This window comes from Phaenicophaeus curvirostris, chromosome 2 (genome assembly GCF_032191515.1).
Source record: "Phaenicophaeus curvirostris isolate KB17595 chromosome 2, BPBGC_Pcur_1.0, whole genome shotgun sequence".
Lineage (NCBI taxonomy): Eukaryota > Metazoa > Chordata > Aves > Cuculiformes > Cuculidae > Phaenicophaeus > Phaenicophaeus curvirostris.
This window is the reverse complement of record NC_091393.1, coordinates 53782095-53802086: the sequence shown is the minus strand read 5'-3', so window position 1 is coordinate 53802086 and position 19992 is coordinate 53782095. Positions and strand designations below refer to the sequence as shown.

The 19992-nt window shown below is 42.0% G+C and overlaps 1 protein-coding gene across 1 annotated transcript in view; it reads right to left on the bottom strand.

Annotated features, from left to right (window-relative positions):
• LOC138718004 (CNK3/IPCEF1 fusion protein-like) overlaps window positions 1-17566 on the bottom strand; it is a 154252-nt gene extending 136686 nt beyond the window's left edge. The window contains exon 1 of the mRNA XM_069852116.1: window positions 17459-17566. Within this exon, the coding sequence (XP_069708217.1) occupies window positions 17459-17510 (52 nt within the window). The 5' untranslated portion in view covers window positions 17511-17566. The remainder of the gene's footprint in view (window positions 1-17458) is intronic.
• Between the last annotated feature and the right edge of the window lie 2426 nt (window positions 17567-19992).

The following is a 19992-nucleotide window of genomic DNA, read 5'->3' as shown; positions in this document are numbered from 1 at the left end:
ATGTAGGACAAGAGGCAGTAAATGGCATAAACCACAGGGGACCGTGAGGAGCATGACAAGTTGTGGGATGGAGGGCTGCAAAGCTAGCACATTACTACATGATCCTACAAGGCATACTGATGATCTTATTTGCCTCTCAAAATATTTTGGAGGCCAGGTGAATGAGAAGATGATGGGATGCAGAGAGAATCTCCGCACTTTTCATACTTCACGGAACACTAAAGTTCATTCTGCTTGACACCGTTCTTGCCACACCCCGATACAAAATATTAAAGACACCAAGTGCATTTACTACCTAAGTATTCAAAACTGGCTGTGCTGTGTCACATCAGCATCCCAAGGCTGTTGGTCAAAATGCTATTCTGGACCTCAGATATTGCCAATCATTTTGTCTAATATTGCTTAAAGTGAAGCAACATTTCACCTTGGCACGTTCCACATCACCCTTCAAAACACCTCCTTGCTCCAGTTTTTCAAGAAGCAGACAAATAAAGCTAAACTTAACAAGAGGTAGTTCCCTACCACTGTACCTGTCTAGTTTACCTAACTTCATTAATTAAACTATACTTTAAAGTAATTCAAAACCAAATTTAAAACCAATTTTCAGGATAGCACCAGACAGGTGAGCACTCTCCAAAATCTTAATGAGCCATTCTCCTTAAAGTCTTGTAATTTCAATTATAATGCTAATGTATTCAAAGTAACAAGCAGTTTACATCAGCACCATCATGAAATGAAATTTAAAGGTGTCAAAAATTCAAAGCTGCCTGAACAAGGAAATGTTTCTGCTTCAGGGAGATAACCTCAGTAAAACAGTCACCTGTATTTCCTCCTGTATCATCTTTTGCCTACTGACACTTCAAAGCAATGCTCCTTCAGTTCTTTATTTTCATGCATTTAAGAATTCTTTGTCTATATGGCATCACTGACTTAAGTACAGCCAATTTTTTCTCATACTGAGTTTTTTCAATGCCACTATTCATTTTTTTAAAAGAGAACAGTTTGACAATCAAAATCTGTTTAAGGTTTTTTTTTTTTATCTTGACTTATTAAATTAGCGTTAGCTTTCATACTAAGCAAATTAATAACCTATTTTAAAAAAAAGGAAAAAACACCATTCCCATGCCTGTCTCAGCTAAGCACAAATCAAACAGATAAGAGAACAGGAACTGTTAGACAACAGGAACCCTTGCAAGAGGCAAGAACAGGCAAATACCTCCTACAAGCTGACAAGACGTCCACACAGAAAATGTCTATTAACCCACTGGCTAATCCATCTTTTAAGGACCATATTTCTCCCTCATCCCAAATATTACTAGTCCCAGTTTCAGTTATATGAAATTTCACATCATCCATGTCTACAGTTGTACACTAACCAACTGGGAGGATTCTCTGAACTGGATTTTAAATAAGGCTAAATAATTAACATTTGTCGTAGTGATAGACTAATCACTTAACAGCCCTATCAATAGATTATCAAGTGGACAATCTCCCCTTAAGTCTTTGAGGTCTGTATTTGTAAAACAGATGCACGAATGGATGAAAAATCCATAAGTGTGGTTTGCATTCTTGTCTGATACAATTTAGTCCTTGGGGAGTGCACTACCTGCGTGTGTGTCTATGCGTAACACTGCATGTGGTCTTTTACAATGAGGTCTCGAATCTGTAATATTACTTTGATCACAAGAAATAAACTATAATTCTGCTGTATTGAGAGCAGTGATCACTAACTTTTGCATCACTGACAAGTTTGCCTGCCTCACATCCAATCCAGACGCTCTTCCTCATTGTTCTTGGTTGCTCTTTTTACGAAAAAAGGAAATACCATCCCCCCATATTTCTTGAATACTTGCGTCGATGATTCAGAACAGTTTCCTGAACTTAGACCCTGCTTTAGCTACCCCAAATACATAATCACAAGGGTATAGTTCGTTAGTTGGACACTAACATGAGATATCTATTACTAAAAACATAGACAAAACTCTTAAATGTAGCATGCCTAGTGTGGGTTATGAAGCCATGAAAGAGAAACTGCAAGAGCAAGTTGAGAGAGGAGAGCACTTACACTTAATGCAGTAGTTGACCACAAAGAATGAACTTGATCCATAATTGAAACATGCAAAAAACAGGCTAGAAAATAAAGTATGCAAAAACTGCCCTAAAAATGGTGCCTACAATCATTCTTGCACCAGTTTTTAAAGCCAATACACTATTTCCATTTCTAGGGTCATCTAGACACTCATTTCTTTATTTTCTTTTCCATTTGCCTCTCCCCTAGCTACCTTTCAAATAGAATTATGTTTTTTAAAAAAACAAGCATCCTGCTGGTGCTCAGGTTTTCTGCTCTCCAGTACTAGTTATTAAAGACTCCAGTGTTTTCTGCAAATCAATACAAAGAGTAGAAATGATAAGGAGTATATGCCAAGTTTCACGTGAAACCGAGTGCCATATGTAGATCCATGCCTAACATTGTGCTTGAAGGGAATGAAGTAGAAAGAATTGCCAAGTTACATTTCATGCGCACTGTCAAATTCTCAAGGCTTTGCTAGTGCTTGAAATACAGATTTGGAAGAAGTCTAAAAAGACGAAACAACATCTCCAAGTTAGAGATTATTCCCACAGCTTGGACTTCTGCAAACTGAGCTGCTGCATGTTTGGTACTGTAGCAATCTCCTGCTGGTGATCAAATTTTCAAACTTCCAAACCATGACAAATTGCTCGCTATTCCCAAGGATGACATTTGGATATGCAACTCAGAATACTGCTGTGTACTACTTTGCAAGAGGACAGTGGGGGAAACTAAAGAGGTGAGAAAAGGGAGAGGAAGGAGGCTTTCTTTTCTGAAAGAAAGGCATTTGTGACTTTTAGGATTTCGCAAAACACCAACGAAGAACGAAGAACGTATGAGATACTCTTTTCTGCAGACACAGCTTCATATTGACAAACTGAGACAGCTACTGAGAGACCATCCTCGTGGGCTTTTTACCAAGAACTCCAGAAAATCCCACCAGCTCCAGCAGCATCCGCTGCACAAGTAATGGATACCCATAAGCAGAAGCCTGTCAAGTATCAGCTAATTTCCACATTGTCACCACAGAGGATACCAATCTTCTGCTTACCACTAGCTGAAAAAGGATGAGGGCTCCCCCACTCAAAGGCTAATACAATTCATTAAAATATTTTCTGCTCTTAGTAAATAAGATGCTTATAGGAGTGACTAAGGAAAAAGTCCAAAATCCTCTGAAAACTGTCTCTCAGGAGACAGTGAAGTTACTCCTACTCAAGTAAGGCCAATGTGACAAAACACTACCTGGGAAATACAACCAAGCGACAGGAAAATACTATTAATAAAAAGAAATAAAGCCACAAGAAGACAGATGAGGAGAGATTACTACAGAAAACTTCCATTTGAGAAATTCACCCAGAGACTATCTAATAGACCTTTCAACAGTCACACTGCTTCAACTACAGCAAGCACAGGTTTTACATTACTTTCCTATCTTAGTGTTTATTTCAAATGACATCAGTAGCAGTATCTCAAAAGCAAGCAAACCACTGCAGAGCATTATGGGCCTATAATAAACAGCTTAACAGAGAAGTCTTCCTATCCCCAAGTTGCTTTCTCTAGCCATCTCATAAGAAATTCAGACTTTTTTTAACACCATGTTTTCAATTCTAATAGATACAAATCTGTCAGTCTCTTGGTCTACAGACACTAAACTTCAACTACTGCTTCCCCATTGCATGCACAGAGACTAATCCTGGTGAAAAACACTGGAACAAGAGCCACAGAAACCAAAAACTTGGATTTCCTCGCAGATCAGAGCTGACAGCAGCTCACACCCTCTTGGTAGGAGGTGAAATCAGCCAGGCCTGCAAGTTCTGGGGAGGCCAGACACCCACAGCCAGCCACACTCTCTCTCCGCTGAAACCAGCAAGGGAAGCCTTTAGACATCACTGCACAGCAAAAACCCCTGGCAAAGCAATAACCTAACTTGAAAAACCGATGAACCCATTCCACTTAGACAAAACCCAAAACTTCTGAGCTCCTTATCTAAAGGATGACTACCATCAGTCCATACATCCTATCACCAAACCTCTGCCCATCTGGTCTACTGTTCCCAACATCTTTACGACAGCAGGGATAAATAGTCTTCCAGAAGAATAAAATGGAAGCAAGCATAACCATAACATTCAGTCACGTCTAATATTAATTACACGCTAACTACAGGCAACAAAAACACTATCACCTTTGAAGCATGCTTCCTAAGGTGGATGCCTCCACGGCTTGTCAACTTTAATGGGTTAAGCCCCTTCTGCTGGAGAACCAGGCCAACACACCCTTCCAGTAATAATGATTTACACTCCCTGGCACGCATAAAGGCCTTTGCTGACCCTAAAAATGAACACTATCCCTCCACAGGTCAAACCCAAAGCGATTTCATTTTCTAAAAGCAGTAACAGTACACTCCACATTACGTGTTTATGTCTCTAGCACATGAAACCTGTGTGTCTGATAACTTTATGAGGTTAATACAGCACAACCACCACGAGCCCTAGGGCCTTCATCTCAAACATGGAATTAAGAGCTTGCCTTTTAAAAGTGTCAAGGTTTCCGTGGTTGAAAGCAGTTCATTAGTCACAAGAGCTCCCTTGCTTGAACTCTGGTAATTAACACTCTGATGCCTGTTCCCACAGTGGAAACAAGAAGTGACATTACAAAACTGCCTTCTTCTTGGCTCCCAATAAGAAATGGGGTGATCCCTTTAATTTCATTTGGCTGCCTGCTCACACCACCACGTGGAACTGTTTTGGCTTATTGCAGCAAGGTCCATTACTCACATCTGCCTCTCCTTTGTGTATGCACCCTTGCAAAGGCTGTGATTACTGTTACACCCATGAGCTAGTCAGGGAGCAGTTTGCTGTAAGGCAACAGCTGATGTAGCTGCAAGATAGCCAGCTTTTTAGATTACAACCTCCTACACTGTTACAAAACATTTATGACTAGCACCTTACAATCCCACTGTCACCAGGGAAGCATAAGTATAGGCACATGAGAAGCATCAGCCATCGGCACCTGGTAATCACATTAATATGTCACAGAAAGCTGAATGACATTAACAGAAAAATGATGACTGTGCATGCCTCTTTCCATCATGGACACATCCCCAGGAGCCACGACTGAATTCTCATAGGAGACTGTCATTGCTTGGATGCGTGCATTGCTTCATGTTAATAATCCCCACAACATTTACATCAAGAGCTCTAGCTACATTATTTAACATGGCATAGAGGAGACCCTTTCATGAGCCAAGACACACAAGAAGCCTCAAGACCAAAGACACAAGTCCCAGCCTCTGTCCAAATGCAGCTTGAAAGGGAAATGAAAATGAGACAAGGAATGACTCTCCACGTTGGAGAGGCAACCATTTCACTGCCCTAGCCATTCCCTCTTCACATGCAAAGGGATGGGAAGGCTGATGCCATCAGAGCTGACAGCTTTGTGAAGAGCTTCACAGCAACATGAAAAGGATCAGAAAGTTTAAAGCCGTTAATATAAAGTAGCCACTGGGTTCCCAGCAATGGGTGATGAAAGATGTGCAGAGAGCAAGGCTAGGAGAAAGCCTAGGAGAACTACAAACATCTCCAAGAGCCAAAGCAGCCAGCCCACATTTGAAGCAATGAAGGCAGCAGCAGAGGGAAGTAGAAAAGACTGATATAGTTGGCTCACCTAGGTAGAAGAAAAAAAAAAAAAAAAAAAAAAACACAAAAAACAACTTTGCAGTGGCAAAACTCACTTGTCCCAGTGACAGGAGATACCCGCTTTACAGCATCCAATAAGCATTTTAAAGTTTATCACTGAAATTTCTTAGCTTCCTTTGAACAGCATGTCAAAAAGCAAGTTTTATCAATTGAGCAGTCAATCACTAAATGTCTCAGCTTCCACATATTTTTATAATTGCTTCAAACAATTAGCTGCCTGACACATTTTTGTTATTCCATGTCATCTTAACAGCCCTAGTTAGATGCTCAGCAATGATGCTGCTTCCTAAAATAACAGACACTTCAGTTCAACTATAGGAACAGTAATAAAGCCAAAGGCAAAGATCAGTAGTGGCAAAACTGAGGGCTATAACTGAATCATACAAAAGTCCAAGTTACCACCAACCTGACCAGGAGCCCTACCTCCTTCCCAGCTGTAAAGTGGAGGAGAGGAAAGAACATTATCACAGCCACTCTGTCCAACATCCTAATAAAATATCTTTTGTGATAACAAAAAGGCAAGAGCATGAGCAGGTAATCCACCATCTTAACAGGATGATGACAAGTTATTTCTGACCCTCTGCTGAAGCTTCAGACACATCTCCCTGATACTTTTAAGGCACAGTAAAGCACCGTCAGATATTTGTAGGGAAGTCAGTCAATTTAATTGATGGCTACTTGCTCACATAGCCCAAAAGCTGAATGAAAATAGTTTAAATCTTAGAAGAAAAGGAGTTTTCCAAATTTAACAGATTTGAGAACACCAAATGACGATAGAATATTAAAGAGCAAAATACATTTCAGTAAAGCCACAAGACAATTAACCAAGTTTCCAACTACGATTTCAACACACTTAAATCTTGGAAAACTGAGGATGATACTGGATAACAAAATTACAAGCATTATGCCCAATTACACATGAGCTGGAAACCACACAGTCCATTCAATATTCTGCAGTAACCAAGCCATGTTCCACTGAGGAAAATCTGACTACCTGGAAAATCAGCAGTTGAGAATGACAGCTCAACTGAAGTCTCCAGACATGCCTTTGCATGGAACTGACTCTACTAGAAGCTGGATTTCCTTTCTAAATATACTACCATGAGAAGCCAGTACTGATCTTACCACACTAAAAGCTGACGTAGTGTATTGCTAGTAGTACGCACTATGACCACACTCTAGTGTCCAGTTGTCAACTGCCTTGTTTCAACAGATAATATTACACACCAAAGATGCTCACCAGCTTGGAACCCAGGCACTATGATGTAGCCTAAGATGATAAAATATTGAATAACTTACCAGAATATTAAAGACTAGTTACTTTGGAAGCTTTGTTCCAGCAACATCAGTGAAAACTCATTTTTCCAACTGCTTCCCCATCATTGCAATCACCCTAAGGTAGGAAAGTTTCTGCTGCAAAAAGAATCAAAAGTAGCCCCAGAAAGCTCTCCAAGTGTTTCTAATCTAAAAACTATCAGCTACCTCCTATTTGATTACTGTTGCTGGATGCTGCCTTTTGATTCAATAAAAATGTGGTGCTGTTCATCTTTCTACATAGCTTTACAAAAGAAGTTCACCAATTAATGAACCTGCACTGGTGGCTAGGCCAAATAGAAAGGACAGAAGTCAGTTATCACATATGCATCTGTTATTATAGAATCACAGAATCATTGAGGTTGAAAAAAGACCTCAAAGATTAAGCCCAAGCATCAGCCTAACACCACCATGCCTACTAAACCACATCATGAAGTGCCACATCTACATGCTTTATTACTCTCGCATGCAATATTTTAAGAACTCGTGTTAAAATACAGTATTTAGCAATAGATGCTGAATTGCACAAGATAATTACAGCTTCCCCACATATGTATCACACTGATTACATTCAACAGCTCTTGTATATCAGATGCCTATTGAGCAGTAGCATTCCTACAACCTTAAATGCAGCCATGCTTTATTTTAAGCAAGCATACACATAATTTAAACTAATATGCCTCCTTGTTCGTTAGTACTTCCTTCACCTCAGCAGATACCAGGTGACCAATGGAGAAAGGAGGATCCCAATAGCTACAACATTGAACCAAGGCCTGCAAGTTTCCTTCCTCTGCGGCAGACATCATGGGATGGACCTAGTTGGAGATTGACACGCTTGAACTGCCAGGATACTAAACAGACACCTATTCTGTACTTGGTGCCCACAGCAGAATTCAACTTGCCTTGAAAACAGACACCAAGCACAAGATCTGCTGAGATACTCTCCAGTGACTATAACAGGAATGTAGACATCTAAATTAATCATGTCTTAATCCTGATATGAATGCCACCTATTACATGACCACAGGATAATAACTTACTTTCACCATGTGCTTCACAAACCAGAGCCATAAATGGACATCTGAAGTAGCCCAAACAGACATTTCAGGAGTTTATAAGCAATGTAACTGCATTAGGGTATTAAAATAGCCAGGAAAACCGTGATAATGCCATTTCTACTACACAGATAACCTACTTCAGGGTAGTTGGCCCTGCACTGTGCAAGACTGCCTGCCCCAAATTCTTCACAATGTTAACTCCCTGTCTTTAAAATGAAAAGAAGAGCAAATTCCTACTGAGAGAGGAACTGAAAGAATAGACTGTGAAGCACCAGAGACATTGTGATAATGACGCGTTAAGATTAAATCAAGATAAGAACTGTAGAAGGCACAAAGGGAACACTTCATCAGGCCCCAGAACCTATTTCTCTAGGTTCCACTCCAGACATCTCTTTCAAAATCAGAATAAAAGTACCAGAACTAGCCAGAATCCCACCAGCCAGTATGTCTGGTACACATACTCTAATAAAATAGTAAGCAACAGAACATTTAAGAAGCATGAACTATCATAAGAGCAACAGTAAAAATGCACTCATTGCTGAGAGCCCCACCACCACTGAGTACCTGCTATGAAAGCACAGTATCCATCTCAGTCCATTTTAATGCTTCAGCACTGCTGCATCAAACCCACCTCTCCACTCCCAAATAAGTAATGCATCTCATTTTCAAATGCCAATATTACGTTTTTCTCCAAGATTACCATTAAATCTTAACTGAGGGCAAACAGCGTTCTTAACTTTTTAATGCAGTGATGCCCAACACATTATCATGAGACGCAACCAAAACCAGCAAGAAATAAAAAGGTTATCGGCAGGTTTAATTCCCAAGTTCTTGTTTTGATCACATATGGATTTCTGTCTAGTGTTATTGTCTGAAACAGTGTGAAGTATGTACAGACACAAGATGAAGGATTGTTTTTATATACTACAATGCTGTTATGTTTACACAGGGATTACATTTTGTAAAATAATATTAGATCTCATGATGAGTACAGCTTAAGTCCAAATGCTACAAATTTTAAAGGAAAAAAGAAACAAGCAAAGAGAATTTATAGCATATTTAACTTTCATCTGTTCTTTCTTCTGAAGTTTCTACTACAGCTTGCATTAGCAATGCCAACAATTAAATTTTTATGCTTTGGCATATTCCTTTTAAAATTCTGTTTGGTGATACTAATAGAATACAAACAACAAGACTCTTGCACCTTGTGAAGGATGGTAAGTGAAGCAGTGAATACACATCACCACTAGAACTATTCAGAGGGGAAAAGGAAAGGAAAAAAACAACCACTCGTGTCAGGGGGTATCTGCATTTCACTAGGTTCCCATATTTCCTCTGTAATACTCTCCAGGCACAGATCCATCCCGTGGTCCCTGCACATGTTTCTCAGTCCACATTCTTCAGACATGTCTGAACTTGCTCTACAGCTCTCCTTTCTCAGGGGGAAGGTCTACATGGGGGCTGAGGAGGGAGAAATCTTCATCCTTTATTGTTCCCTTCTCCCTCCTAACCCCTATAGCCAAGCACACATCCCCTCAGCAGTGCAGTGCTTAAGTACCTACTCAGGTACCACATTCTGGCTCCTGCAGCAGTAAGATATCAGCCAACTCATAATTAATTTTTCAAGGCACTGAAGTTATCCTATTGCTGTCCTGATGAAATGGACCAACAGATTTCTTCTATTTATGTGTCCACCTGTCAAAGGGTAACCTTTTGGCCATCAAAGCAAGGACACAGCTCTTACCCAATGCTAGTTCAGGGGGAGGAAAAAAGTACTGGCAAGACATGCAGCTCAGAACAAAGCATCTTTGGAACTGGCAGTATCAGTAATATCACAACAGAAGGCAGAAATCCTCTGTTTAGATTAAGGTCTTACAATCTACAAAAGCTACAGCACCCAACAGAAGCCCTTAACCAGGCCCACCAGACTCCTAATATATCCAAAGGAGGCAATATCTTGCGCCCTTCCCTTCTGGCTAGGAAAGTATCTGTATCAAACAGGATGTCTTATTTAAAGACAAAATAAGCACATTGTAGTGCTTTTCATGAAGCATTCACCCACACTTCATTCGAGTAATAAAAGGCACTGTGATAAGGAAAGCTAATAATGATAAAATGACAGCAAGCTAAGCAACATTCTTTTTGCACAAGATGGACATCAGGATCATTAGCCTAAAAGTGTACCAACACCTGCTTTAGAAGAAGCCTTAGCCCTTGATTAGCATCAATTAATTTATAAATGGAGTTATTTCCTTTGATCAAGGAGCAAGATAAGATCATAGTTATGCCACAGAGCTTTGATTGCAACAGCACACCAGATACTTTGCTTACCTACACCTAACTACTAGTAACAGAAACAGTCCAAAAGACCAAAGAGATTATGTCATAGCAGCAGAAAAGAACTATGTTCATGTAAAAGGGTATCGCGGAGAAGGACATACAAGAAACTACATGACCTCAGCACTGATGCAGCTATAACATAATTCAGGCCAGATACAAAAAGCACATCTGTAGACCAAAGTTAGAGGTCAATGATTTGACCTCATCAAATCAAATATGCTCAGTTTTGTCCAGCACACATGACATTTCATGAAAATTAGCTGCATTTCACAATATCATAGATATCTATTTTAATAGGTAACAAATGTTTCAAGCCAGTGAAACAGGTCAGGCTGATTCAGCGTACCTCCTGCAGACTCTCCAAGCTGTGAAATGTTATTGCTTGTGCTCTGAAAAGATGGAGGCAGGCTCCAAAGACACCTCACCCTGGTAAAAAGAGTCCAAATGACAAAAGGACTATATAATCCACCTACCATCAGAAAGGGATTCACAGTCAAGCACTGTATTTACTTGAATTTCCTATCTCTTGATGCAGCCCTGTGGACAAATACTAAAAATCTTTAAGCAATCCCAAAACCATAAGACGCTGGGTGCTGAAAAACTACTGTTAATATGTGAAAGGTTGCAATAGAAGCCCCAGCTCCATTAACTTCTGCCCACCCTTCTCTTGCCATGTTAGCTCTGAAAAAGATCAGCACCTCACTACTTCCTCCTTTTGACTTGACTTATAGTTGGGCTACTTGGAAGACAAGAGACAGCAGACACCACTGAAACATCATCGCTCTTGGGAGGTGAGACCCAACTGTGCAACACTGTTAGGAAAACCGAAGGTGCAAATTAAGACCGACATCACTTTTATGCAAAAAGTGTAATGGCAATAAACTTCTTCCACTTTGTAGAGGCACAACTTGGACTTAACATACCTTCCGCATGAAGCTCCCCTGCAAGTGGAAATCTTGTCCTAAGACAATGCACCAATCCAAAATCTGAGAAGTCTCACCACCTTTTCTGCAATCCCTATCAGTAGTCATTGTCTGTTTGATGTACCTGGAAAGAGTTCATATCTTAGACCATGACTTAAGCCAGGCAATCCAGAAATCAAAAGGAAAGAACAAACACCACCCAAAAAACTCCACATACTTTTGAATACTTGCCAACAGGCTGTACGTGCACATCACTCAATTGCAACCTATCTGGCAGCACATGTTGGATAACAGCCTTCAGTCAGGCTCTTTTACTTAAGAAAAATCGAACACCATGACAAATTTCAATGTGTGTTTTATCCAGTGCCCTGTACTTTGTCTTTCTTTAGCTCTTGCAGTGTGCTAGACAGTATACAAAGAGAGGTGTGATCCTTAGCCAAGAGGATTTACATACCAAAAACACAGGGTCCCAGGCATAAGTGCAAGAAATGAGCACATAAGAATTAAAAAATCAGACAGTATTTCATCAAAAAATAAGGCTTTTCCTACAGAAGTCTGCAACAACAGATACAAAGGACCTCCTGTCACTCACGGTAAAGTTTGAAAGAAAGAAGGAAAAACAACAGAACCACTGGCCAACCTTTGCATGTTCTGCTGCTCAGTTAAAAGAATTTCCCTTAAATACACTACCTCACATCTCTAGATGTTTAATACTGACCCAGCACCTTGTCTCATAACACTACTAACTACTTTTAGGTAGTACATAAATACTACCTTGTAGTACTTACTACCTTGTGTCCTAAAATTCATTCTCAGCATTTCACTACATTCCTCTACAGAAGTTACAATCAACCTTCCACTAATGCCCATTGCAATTTTAGCATTTAAAACATCGCTTTCCAAGATATTATGGTAACAGCATTCAAGTTTTAGGCTTCTTGATGTTTGGTTAACCTAGACTCAACAGCAACTTAATGGCAAATAAACAGAGCTGACTGAACATGAAAAGACAGGGGGGGGCAGGGGGAAAGAATCACAAAACTCAGCGCAAGAAAGTGCAATACAGCAAAAAAAAACCACAAAACCCCAACATGAAAACATGATCTGAACACATGAACACAGAGGCCAGCTCCTCTTGGGCTTGTTTTTTTTTTTTTACACACATCCCCCCATCTTTGCAAGAATGAATGAGTATTAAGTAGTACAAACTGGTTGTGCAACTTTTTAGTCTGTTTCCATCCACAAATAAACAAATAGACTTATTTAGTAAAACGTTATGAATCAGTTACACTCAGAATTTCAGCCAAGCTCTGAAAAGAGTGTTTATTCAATGTCATTTTCTGAGCTATTTAACAAATACTCTTTACAACTATTTCCAAGTAAGCAGAGGTTTCTTCTGCAGCTTCAGTTAAGGGCAGCTCTACTCCTCTTCATTGAAAGAAAAAAAAAGAAAACAAAACCCCAAAAAACCCACTACTCTCAAAAAATAACTAAGGGTTTATTCACATTCAATTTCCCAAAATCGATGGAAAACAACAGTATTTACTTGAGTACTTAAACAGAAAAGGAAGGATACAGAGTAACTCCAGGGCTATGCCTTACCCATAATTGTTCCTACAATCCAACTACGGCTTGCAGCTCTCAGCACACAATATCAACATGACTGACCTTGTTGAAATCTCCCTGTGTAAGCAAGACAGCTCGCAAAGAAAAGCACACCAGGCCCTCACAATAAATTGCTAACTATTAATAACATTTTTACCCACCTTCTCGCAACCATACCTATACAGTTGCCCAAGAACGTTACCAGTAATGGAAATCAGAGTATATCATGATATAACAAGCACTGGAATAAGTGATATCCATGAACTACTGAGAAAGGGAATAACCAAACCTCAAGTGCAATAGAGAGGCCAAAGCAGAAACATGATTGATCCCCAGCTAGCTGAGTCTACAGCTATAGCGACAAAGGCCAAATTGTAATTGAGCCTCACAACAACAGAAGCATCTAACCACAAGCATGTCAAACTGTCTTTACTGTGTAAAATTTGGCTTGAAGTCACAGCTCACATAAGTCTGTGAGGCCTGGGGGCAGGATGAAGAGACAGAATCAGGCTACAGCAAACAGAGGAGGCACAGTGAGGTTCTCTAACAAGAGAGTGACATTTCTCAGACAGGAGGCTCTACCTCATACACAGCTTTCCTTCCTCTCACATCTTTTGAGGAATGACCTTAGCTGCAGGGGTTTCAGTACCCAGGGGCTTCTGGGCTTCTCTCCACATGACCAGATCACTTTCTTTCAAATTGTTGCTACATCAGTAAAATTATGTGCTGGAGATTTCTCTCTCTGCATAGCCTTATGGAACTAAATAGGTACTTGCCAGTTTCTGGACTCAGGACAGCCTGGAAAACTGCAAGCCCACAATCAAATACCAACAGCAACTGCAGATGTGCTAGAATTTCCATGGCCATACGTGTGTCCTGCAATAACCTTGATAAATCCAGTAATCCCTCTTGGGGATTTCTGAAAGAATTCAGTCTCAGGGCACAAAAGGGAGTGCTTTGGGATACAGGTGAGGACTTTGAGCCCATAAGCATCTTAGCCTGCACAGGAGCAAGAATGCAATAAGGATAAACTCAAACAAAAAAAATATATCCCAGCATAGTCAGGAAAACACTTTGGGCTCTATCAAAGGGCATAAACTCCACATCAAGCCAGCCACAAATTAAACCAATAGAGCATCTTACCAGAAGTACCTTTTCATTGCCGAATATGGCCTCCAGATGTAACTGCAACTTGTGTCATGCTCTAAAAAATCTCTAACTACACCATCACCTCCTCCAGACAGAAATTGAGGAGGTGCCTATAAGATGTCAGATAATTTTCAAACACTGAAACCGTAGCTAAAGTTACCACATCTTGGTTGAAAGTTTGAGAGATGCTTCACCTACAAAGAAAATTGCTAGCAAATAAAAACCCAACGCTTCCTCAGCAGCTTTGGTTTAACTAGACCTATTCTTATTAGTTACACAGCCTGCTACTGTCAGTACAGCACAGAGTCAGAAAAAGACACCCTTGTTCATGAAAAAGAGCAGCATTCTAGTCTGAATTAGCAAGAGAAGACAAGCAACTGCGTTTTGGATCAGCTGTTGCTGCTAACAATGAACAGAGCACTTATTTAAAACCTGACTACAAAAATCTGAATATATTCATGTTCAGCTTAGTAATTCTTGATAGGTTCCATTTTAAGTTATAGACAAACGCTATTTACACTATTTTCCTAGAAAAAAACTGCTCAAAATCACAAAACAAAGCTCTTCAGGATAAGGCTTACCTTGTTAAAAAGTTAGTTCAAAAGTAACTTAAAAAAAAAAAAAAAAGGCAAGTTCACCAAAAGAAAATAAGCTACATGTCCAGCAGTGGTCATATAGCTTGCTTTTTTGAATTTTGCTTTCTGGGGGTTGTTTCATCAAACTGGGTGAAGTTCCCATGCTTCTCTTGATTTGGAAAAGATATTTTTTTAAAAAACAATGAATATGTGCTTGATTGTAAAAATCCTTGGAAGAAAAGTGTTCCTAGAGAAATACTACAGTTTACACTGAATATTAAAGTGAACTAGGTTAGATTATTTCCACTATGTTCTACATTTTTCTGAGATGTTTTTATCATTGTACAACAGGCACACATCGTTATCTGCAAAACCAATGTCCCCACTAAGAACCGGCGTCTCCCACCATTTATTTATGTCATTCTTCTGGAATACATCTCCATAGCACCACAGCACTAACTATGAGCAGTGGATATCATCAGCCAAATACTTCCTCTCAGAGCTTGGCCCAGTGAATATTGTGACACATATAAGAAAAAAGTCAATCTCCCCTTCAATCACTTTTTTCGTAAAACTAACTTTAATAATTAAATATAATATTCATAAAGTAAAATACAGAATTATTGGTCTTTGGTCAAACAAAACCCAGTGGTTGCGAACTACACAGTAAATAATAATTTCAGATTAAAAATAACCTATGAAACACTGTGCTAATAAGGCTGTTAGCTAACAATTAAAGTGCCAGTTTTAATGTGCAGAGATGAAAGTATAGCCATGAAGAAAAAATATCCGTATCTCATTTCTTTACTATAGTCTTGTCACGCAGGGACTAAGAACAAATGATGCTGTGCAACAAAGAGGTCAAAAGCTTACCTAGAAACTGAAAAACAACAGCAGAAACAAAAGTCACAGCGGTCTTTAATTTGTTCCTTTGCATTTCAAAGGAAACATGTTTGCATTAGTCAGAAGATCCACCTCTCAACTGCAGCCACCCTCAAATTACTATGCATAACACTAATTGAGGGTCCAGCTAAAGAGTCACCTGTTCAAGGAACCTGCGAGTAAAGCAAATTATGCAAGAAAGGAAGCCAAGCATGCAAAAGTATAATAAAGCCTTTTAAAATGATTAGGGAGTTTACTCTTTAATCTGGCAAGGCAACAAACTTTCAGCACCCAAGAGAAAAAAAAAACACAATGAAGGAAAAGCATTATATAAATACTCCACATGCCAAAGCAAAAGGCTTATTTCAGTGGAACAATGAACTCCTGTTTAAACCAATACCAATCAGAAAAAGAGAGATCTTTCTGGAGAAGTTGTTTTTACGTTAACGCATAACTTCACAGCACGTTTGTATGGAATCCTCTTCTCACAAAGGCTGCTTGAACAGCCTGTCACTGGCACCGGCCGCTTCGAGCACATGTTCACGCTCAGGAGGGCTGGGAGGATCCATCTCGCACTGTTTGAAAACATGAGCCTGCTTTCCAAATCTGCCTCTGCCGAACTGCTGCCAAGTGCAGACCACAGGCACGCAGCCTAATCAGCATCATGGTCCTGAGAACAGAGCAGTAATGGCTCCTGGAAGCAAATGCTGCTTCTAAGCCAGGGAAACTTTCAGATGAAAGCACTGCTAACTTCACATCAACTTCAACACCAGCAAAGCCTGTGGAACTATGTAACAAAAGACCATCACACGAAAATGTAGTCATAAAAGGAAATACAAGTATATTTTCTAAATCATAAATGCCTCGCCTAATTCATAGTTATTTCTCTTTTGGCTCATTCCACGTAGAGCAAAAAATACAACAGTCATATCCTAGTGGGCATTCAGAAAGAACACCTGAGAGTTCAACCTGCTTTGACAAAACCGAGGTTCAACCTGCCTTTGAAGAAAGGCCCGAAGCCACCCAACACCACAAAGAAATCCCCTCGGCAGGGACGAAGCAGCCCGGGACCCAGCGCCCGCTTCACCCCCGCTGTTTCTCTGCCCCCCCGAGCCTGCTGGAACAGGACACAATCTGGCTCCGCGAACGGCTCCTTCGCATCGTGGTCCCGCCGAGGCTCTCCCGAACCATGTCAACGCCGCGAGGACAACTTCCAAGCGAAGCAGTGAAGTTTTAATAGCCGGGAGAGGGAAAGAAGCAAGTACACGCACCAGAGATGAGAGGTGGGATGGACAGATGGGCGAAGGGACCGCTATAATTTGAACTCTCCGAGCAGGAGCCCAGCGCTTTAATCCCATCACCGTTAAACAGGATTAGAAGCTCTCCTTGACTCCAAATAGTTCACAAAGTTTTTTGCTTAACTTAGAAAAATCGACGTTGGTGGGGTTTTTTTCGATCAGTGAGCAGCTTTCGCTTGAAAACCTAGAACTTAACTTCTTATACGTGCCTGAAGGAGAAGTCAGTATCCCTGTGGAAGCAGAAGGGCCAAACAGGACGGCAGGAGAAGGGGACCGAGCCCCGGGGAGCCGCCGGTACAAACCCTCGCACTCCACGCTAGCTACTCCCACGCAGCCCAGCGCAAAGTTCACCTCCCACGTCCAACCCCAACTCCTCCAACGCCGACCGAAGGAAGGTAAGGAAGCAAGCCGGGCGGCGGCGTGGAGCCGGCCGCTCTGGGCAGCCCCGGGGCTCCGCCGGCTGGGGCCCCGCCGGGGAGAGCAGCCCCAGCGGCCGCGCTGCCCCGCCACGGGAAAGCTGTCACGGCGCGAACCCGTCGCCTGATTCTCACCTTTAGTCCAATCCACCACTTGCTTGGGGCTCCACTTGGTCACCGGCTCCATGGCAGCCCGCAACCGCGCTCCCCAGCCGCAGACTCAACCTCCTCCGCCCTCCTCCCCGCGGTCCCGTCGCCCCGCGGTCCCGTCCCCGCTTTAGCTCCGCCCGCCGGCGCCGCCCCCAGGTGCCTCCGCAGCGCCCGCCCCGCGCCCGGGCGGCGGCTCCGCGGGGGCGAGGGGGCAGCGAGCCCGGCCCGGCCCTGCTGCTAAACTCGCCTTACCTTGCAGGCTTTGCCTACCGCCGCCTCGGTGAAGGCGAAAAAAAGGCCCAAAAACATGAAATAACCTTTAGATGCCGAAAGTCATAGAAGGGACCTTAAAGATCATGCAGTTCCAACCCCTCATAAGCAGGGACACCTCCCACCAGCCCAGGCTGCCCAAGGCCCCATCCAACCTGGCCCTGAACACCCCCAGGGAGGGGGCAGCCACAGCTTCCCTGGGCAACCTGTGTTAGTGCTGGCAAATAAACTCTCTAAGACTCTTTTTGGAGTTGTAGAAAGCAAGTATCCGCTAATCTGGCACCTTTTTTTTCCACTTTTTGGAATAGTAACTACTAATTGTGTCACTGTCTATAAGCCACCTCCAGGTTTGACTTCATTGGCTCGAAGGCCAGATGGAAATCTGTGACAAGTGGTGTCTCTCAGGAGTCCCTACTGGGACTGGTTTAATATCTTCATCAATGATATAGACAATGACCCTCAGCAAGTTTGCAGATGACATCAAGCTGAGTGGTGCAGTTGCCACACCAGAAGGACAAGATATCATCCAGAAGGACCTGGACAGGCTGAAAAAGTGGGGCTGTGTGAACCTCATAAGGTTCAACAAGGACAGGAGCAAGGTCCTACACCTGGGTCGGGGCAATCCCCAATTTCAGTACACAATAAGGGATGATGTGATTGAGAGCAGCCCTGCAGAGAAGGACTTGGAGGTGCTGATGGATGAGAAGTTCGACATGAGCCAGCAATGTATGCTCACAGCCCAGAAGGCCAACCATGTCCTGGGCTGCATCAAAAGTAGTGCACGCTGGGTGGAAGGGAGGAAGACCACCAACAAGGTGGATGCATCTGGTGCTGTAAGGAGAAAGGCAGCAATGGACATCTGAGACATTTGCATGGGGTTAGCCTGGCAACTGGGAGCCACCCAGCTTCCTGCCCCAGGGTGGAACAGGGTGGAGCAGGGTGGGGTGGCAGCTGGGCTCTTCACCCCACATCAATGGTGGCTCTGCATGAGTCATGGCCCCTTGTCAATTTTGGGAGCGACTGGAGATTGCCTTCAATGGTGCTTTTCCCCAATATTCAGGCCTTTTATTTCTGAATCCTGTATTTATAAGAGCCCTTGGGTGTGCAGGCCATTTTACCATAATAGATTACTTCTGGTTTGCTGCTCTCACCTGGGAGCTGCATTGAGCAGGCTCACTTTTGTGGGAGGAAATGTGTTACTGTGTCCTTGCTGCCCCTGAAGCCCATGTAAGCCCCTAGTTAGTCTAAGCCTCTACTCAATGGTTTAAACACTGACCCCCAGAGTTGTGTGCTCAGAATACTGGCCTCCACCGTTCCTTGCTATCAAACATGTAATTCAACCTACAGCCTCTTTTCCAGTAGCAAAGCAGTGGAGAAGGAATCATGGAGAAACCAGGTATTTCTATTGCATGCATCACTTAAAGGAGCTGGCTCAGCAACAAGCACGAAGGTCTCACAGCTCCTTTTCCTCAATGAGGAAGAGCAGAATGAACTCTGCTGCAACAATAAGACTGTGAAATTTTAACTTGGCAATATTAGAGGGTGAGTAAGCAGCTGGGATTTCACACTGTACAGTATCCCACTGTTTTCATCAGCTCCTATCTCTATCCATTATCCCTAGTCATATACTTGAAATGTAGGCTACTTGGGACAGGCACTGTCAGTTGGGTGTGGGGCTGTGCGGCACCCAGCTGTGCGGTGCCCAGCTTTCCCACAGCAGCACAAACAGCTGCCTCCCAGCAGGCCACAAGCTCTAGTTTTGGGAAGTAGTAGTGAAAAAATGGTCTTTTGTATGTGTTCCTAAAAACTAGTAATTTGTTCATTCCTTTTATTGCATGGTGATTGAAGGTGTGTTTTTAGTTCTTGAGCATAAGGTCAATTCATTATAGCTAGTTGACTTTTTTTTTTTAGTTTGTGAAATATTAAGTCACTCTGCCTATTTGAAAGAGATAAATGCAATTCACCACAGCTTTAATTTTGGTGTAACAACCAAAAGTTTCTCAATTCCCCATTGAATAGTGTGTCATTCACACTTAAAGAGCAACAAAACAGCAGCTCTTGCAGAGGCCTGAGTAAACAGATGGGCTTTACCATGTGCCCTGCTAATGGTTTCACAAGGGTTAATGTAACAGTGCTGCTGTCTTAAGTGCACAGATGCTTCCCAAGGTTGCAGGCAGAAAAGCAAATGTCTCTTACTAGGGTGTTCAGAGCATTCATCTGCCGTCATCCTTCTCTGTCACACATCTTGG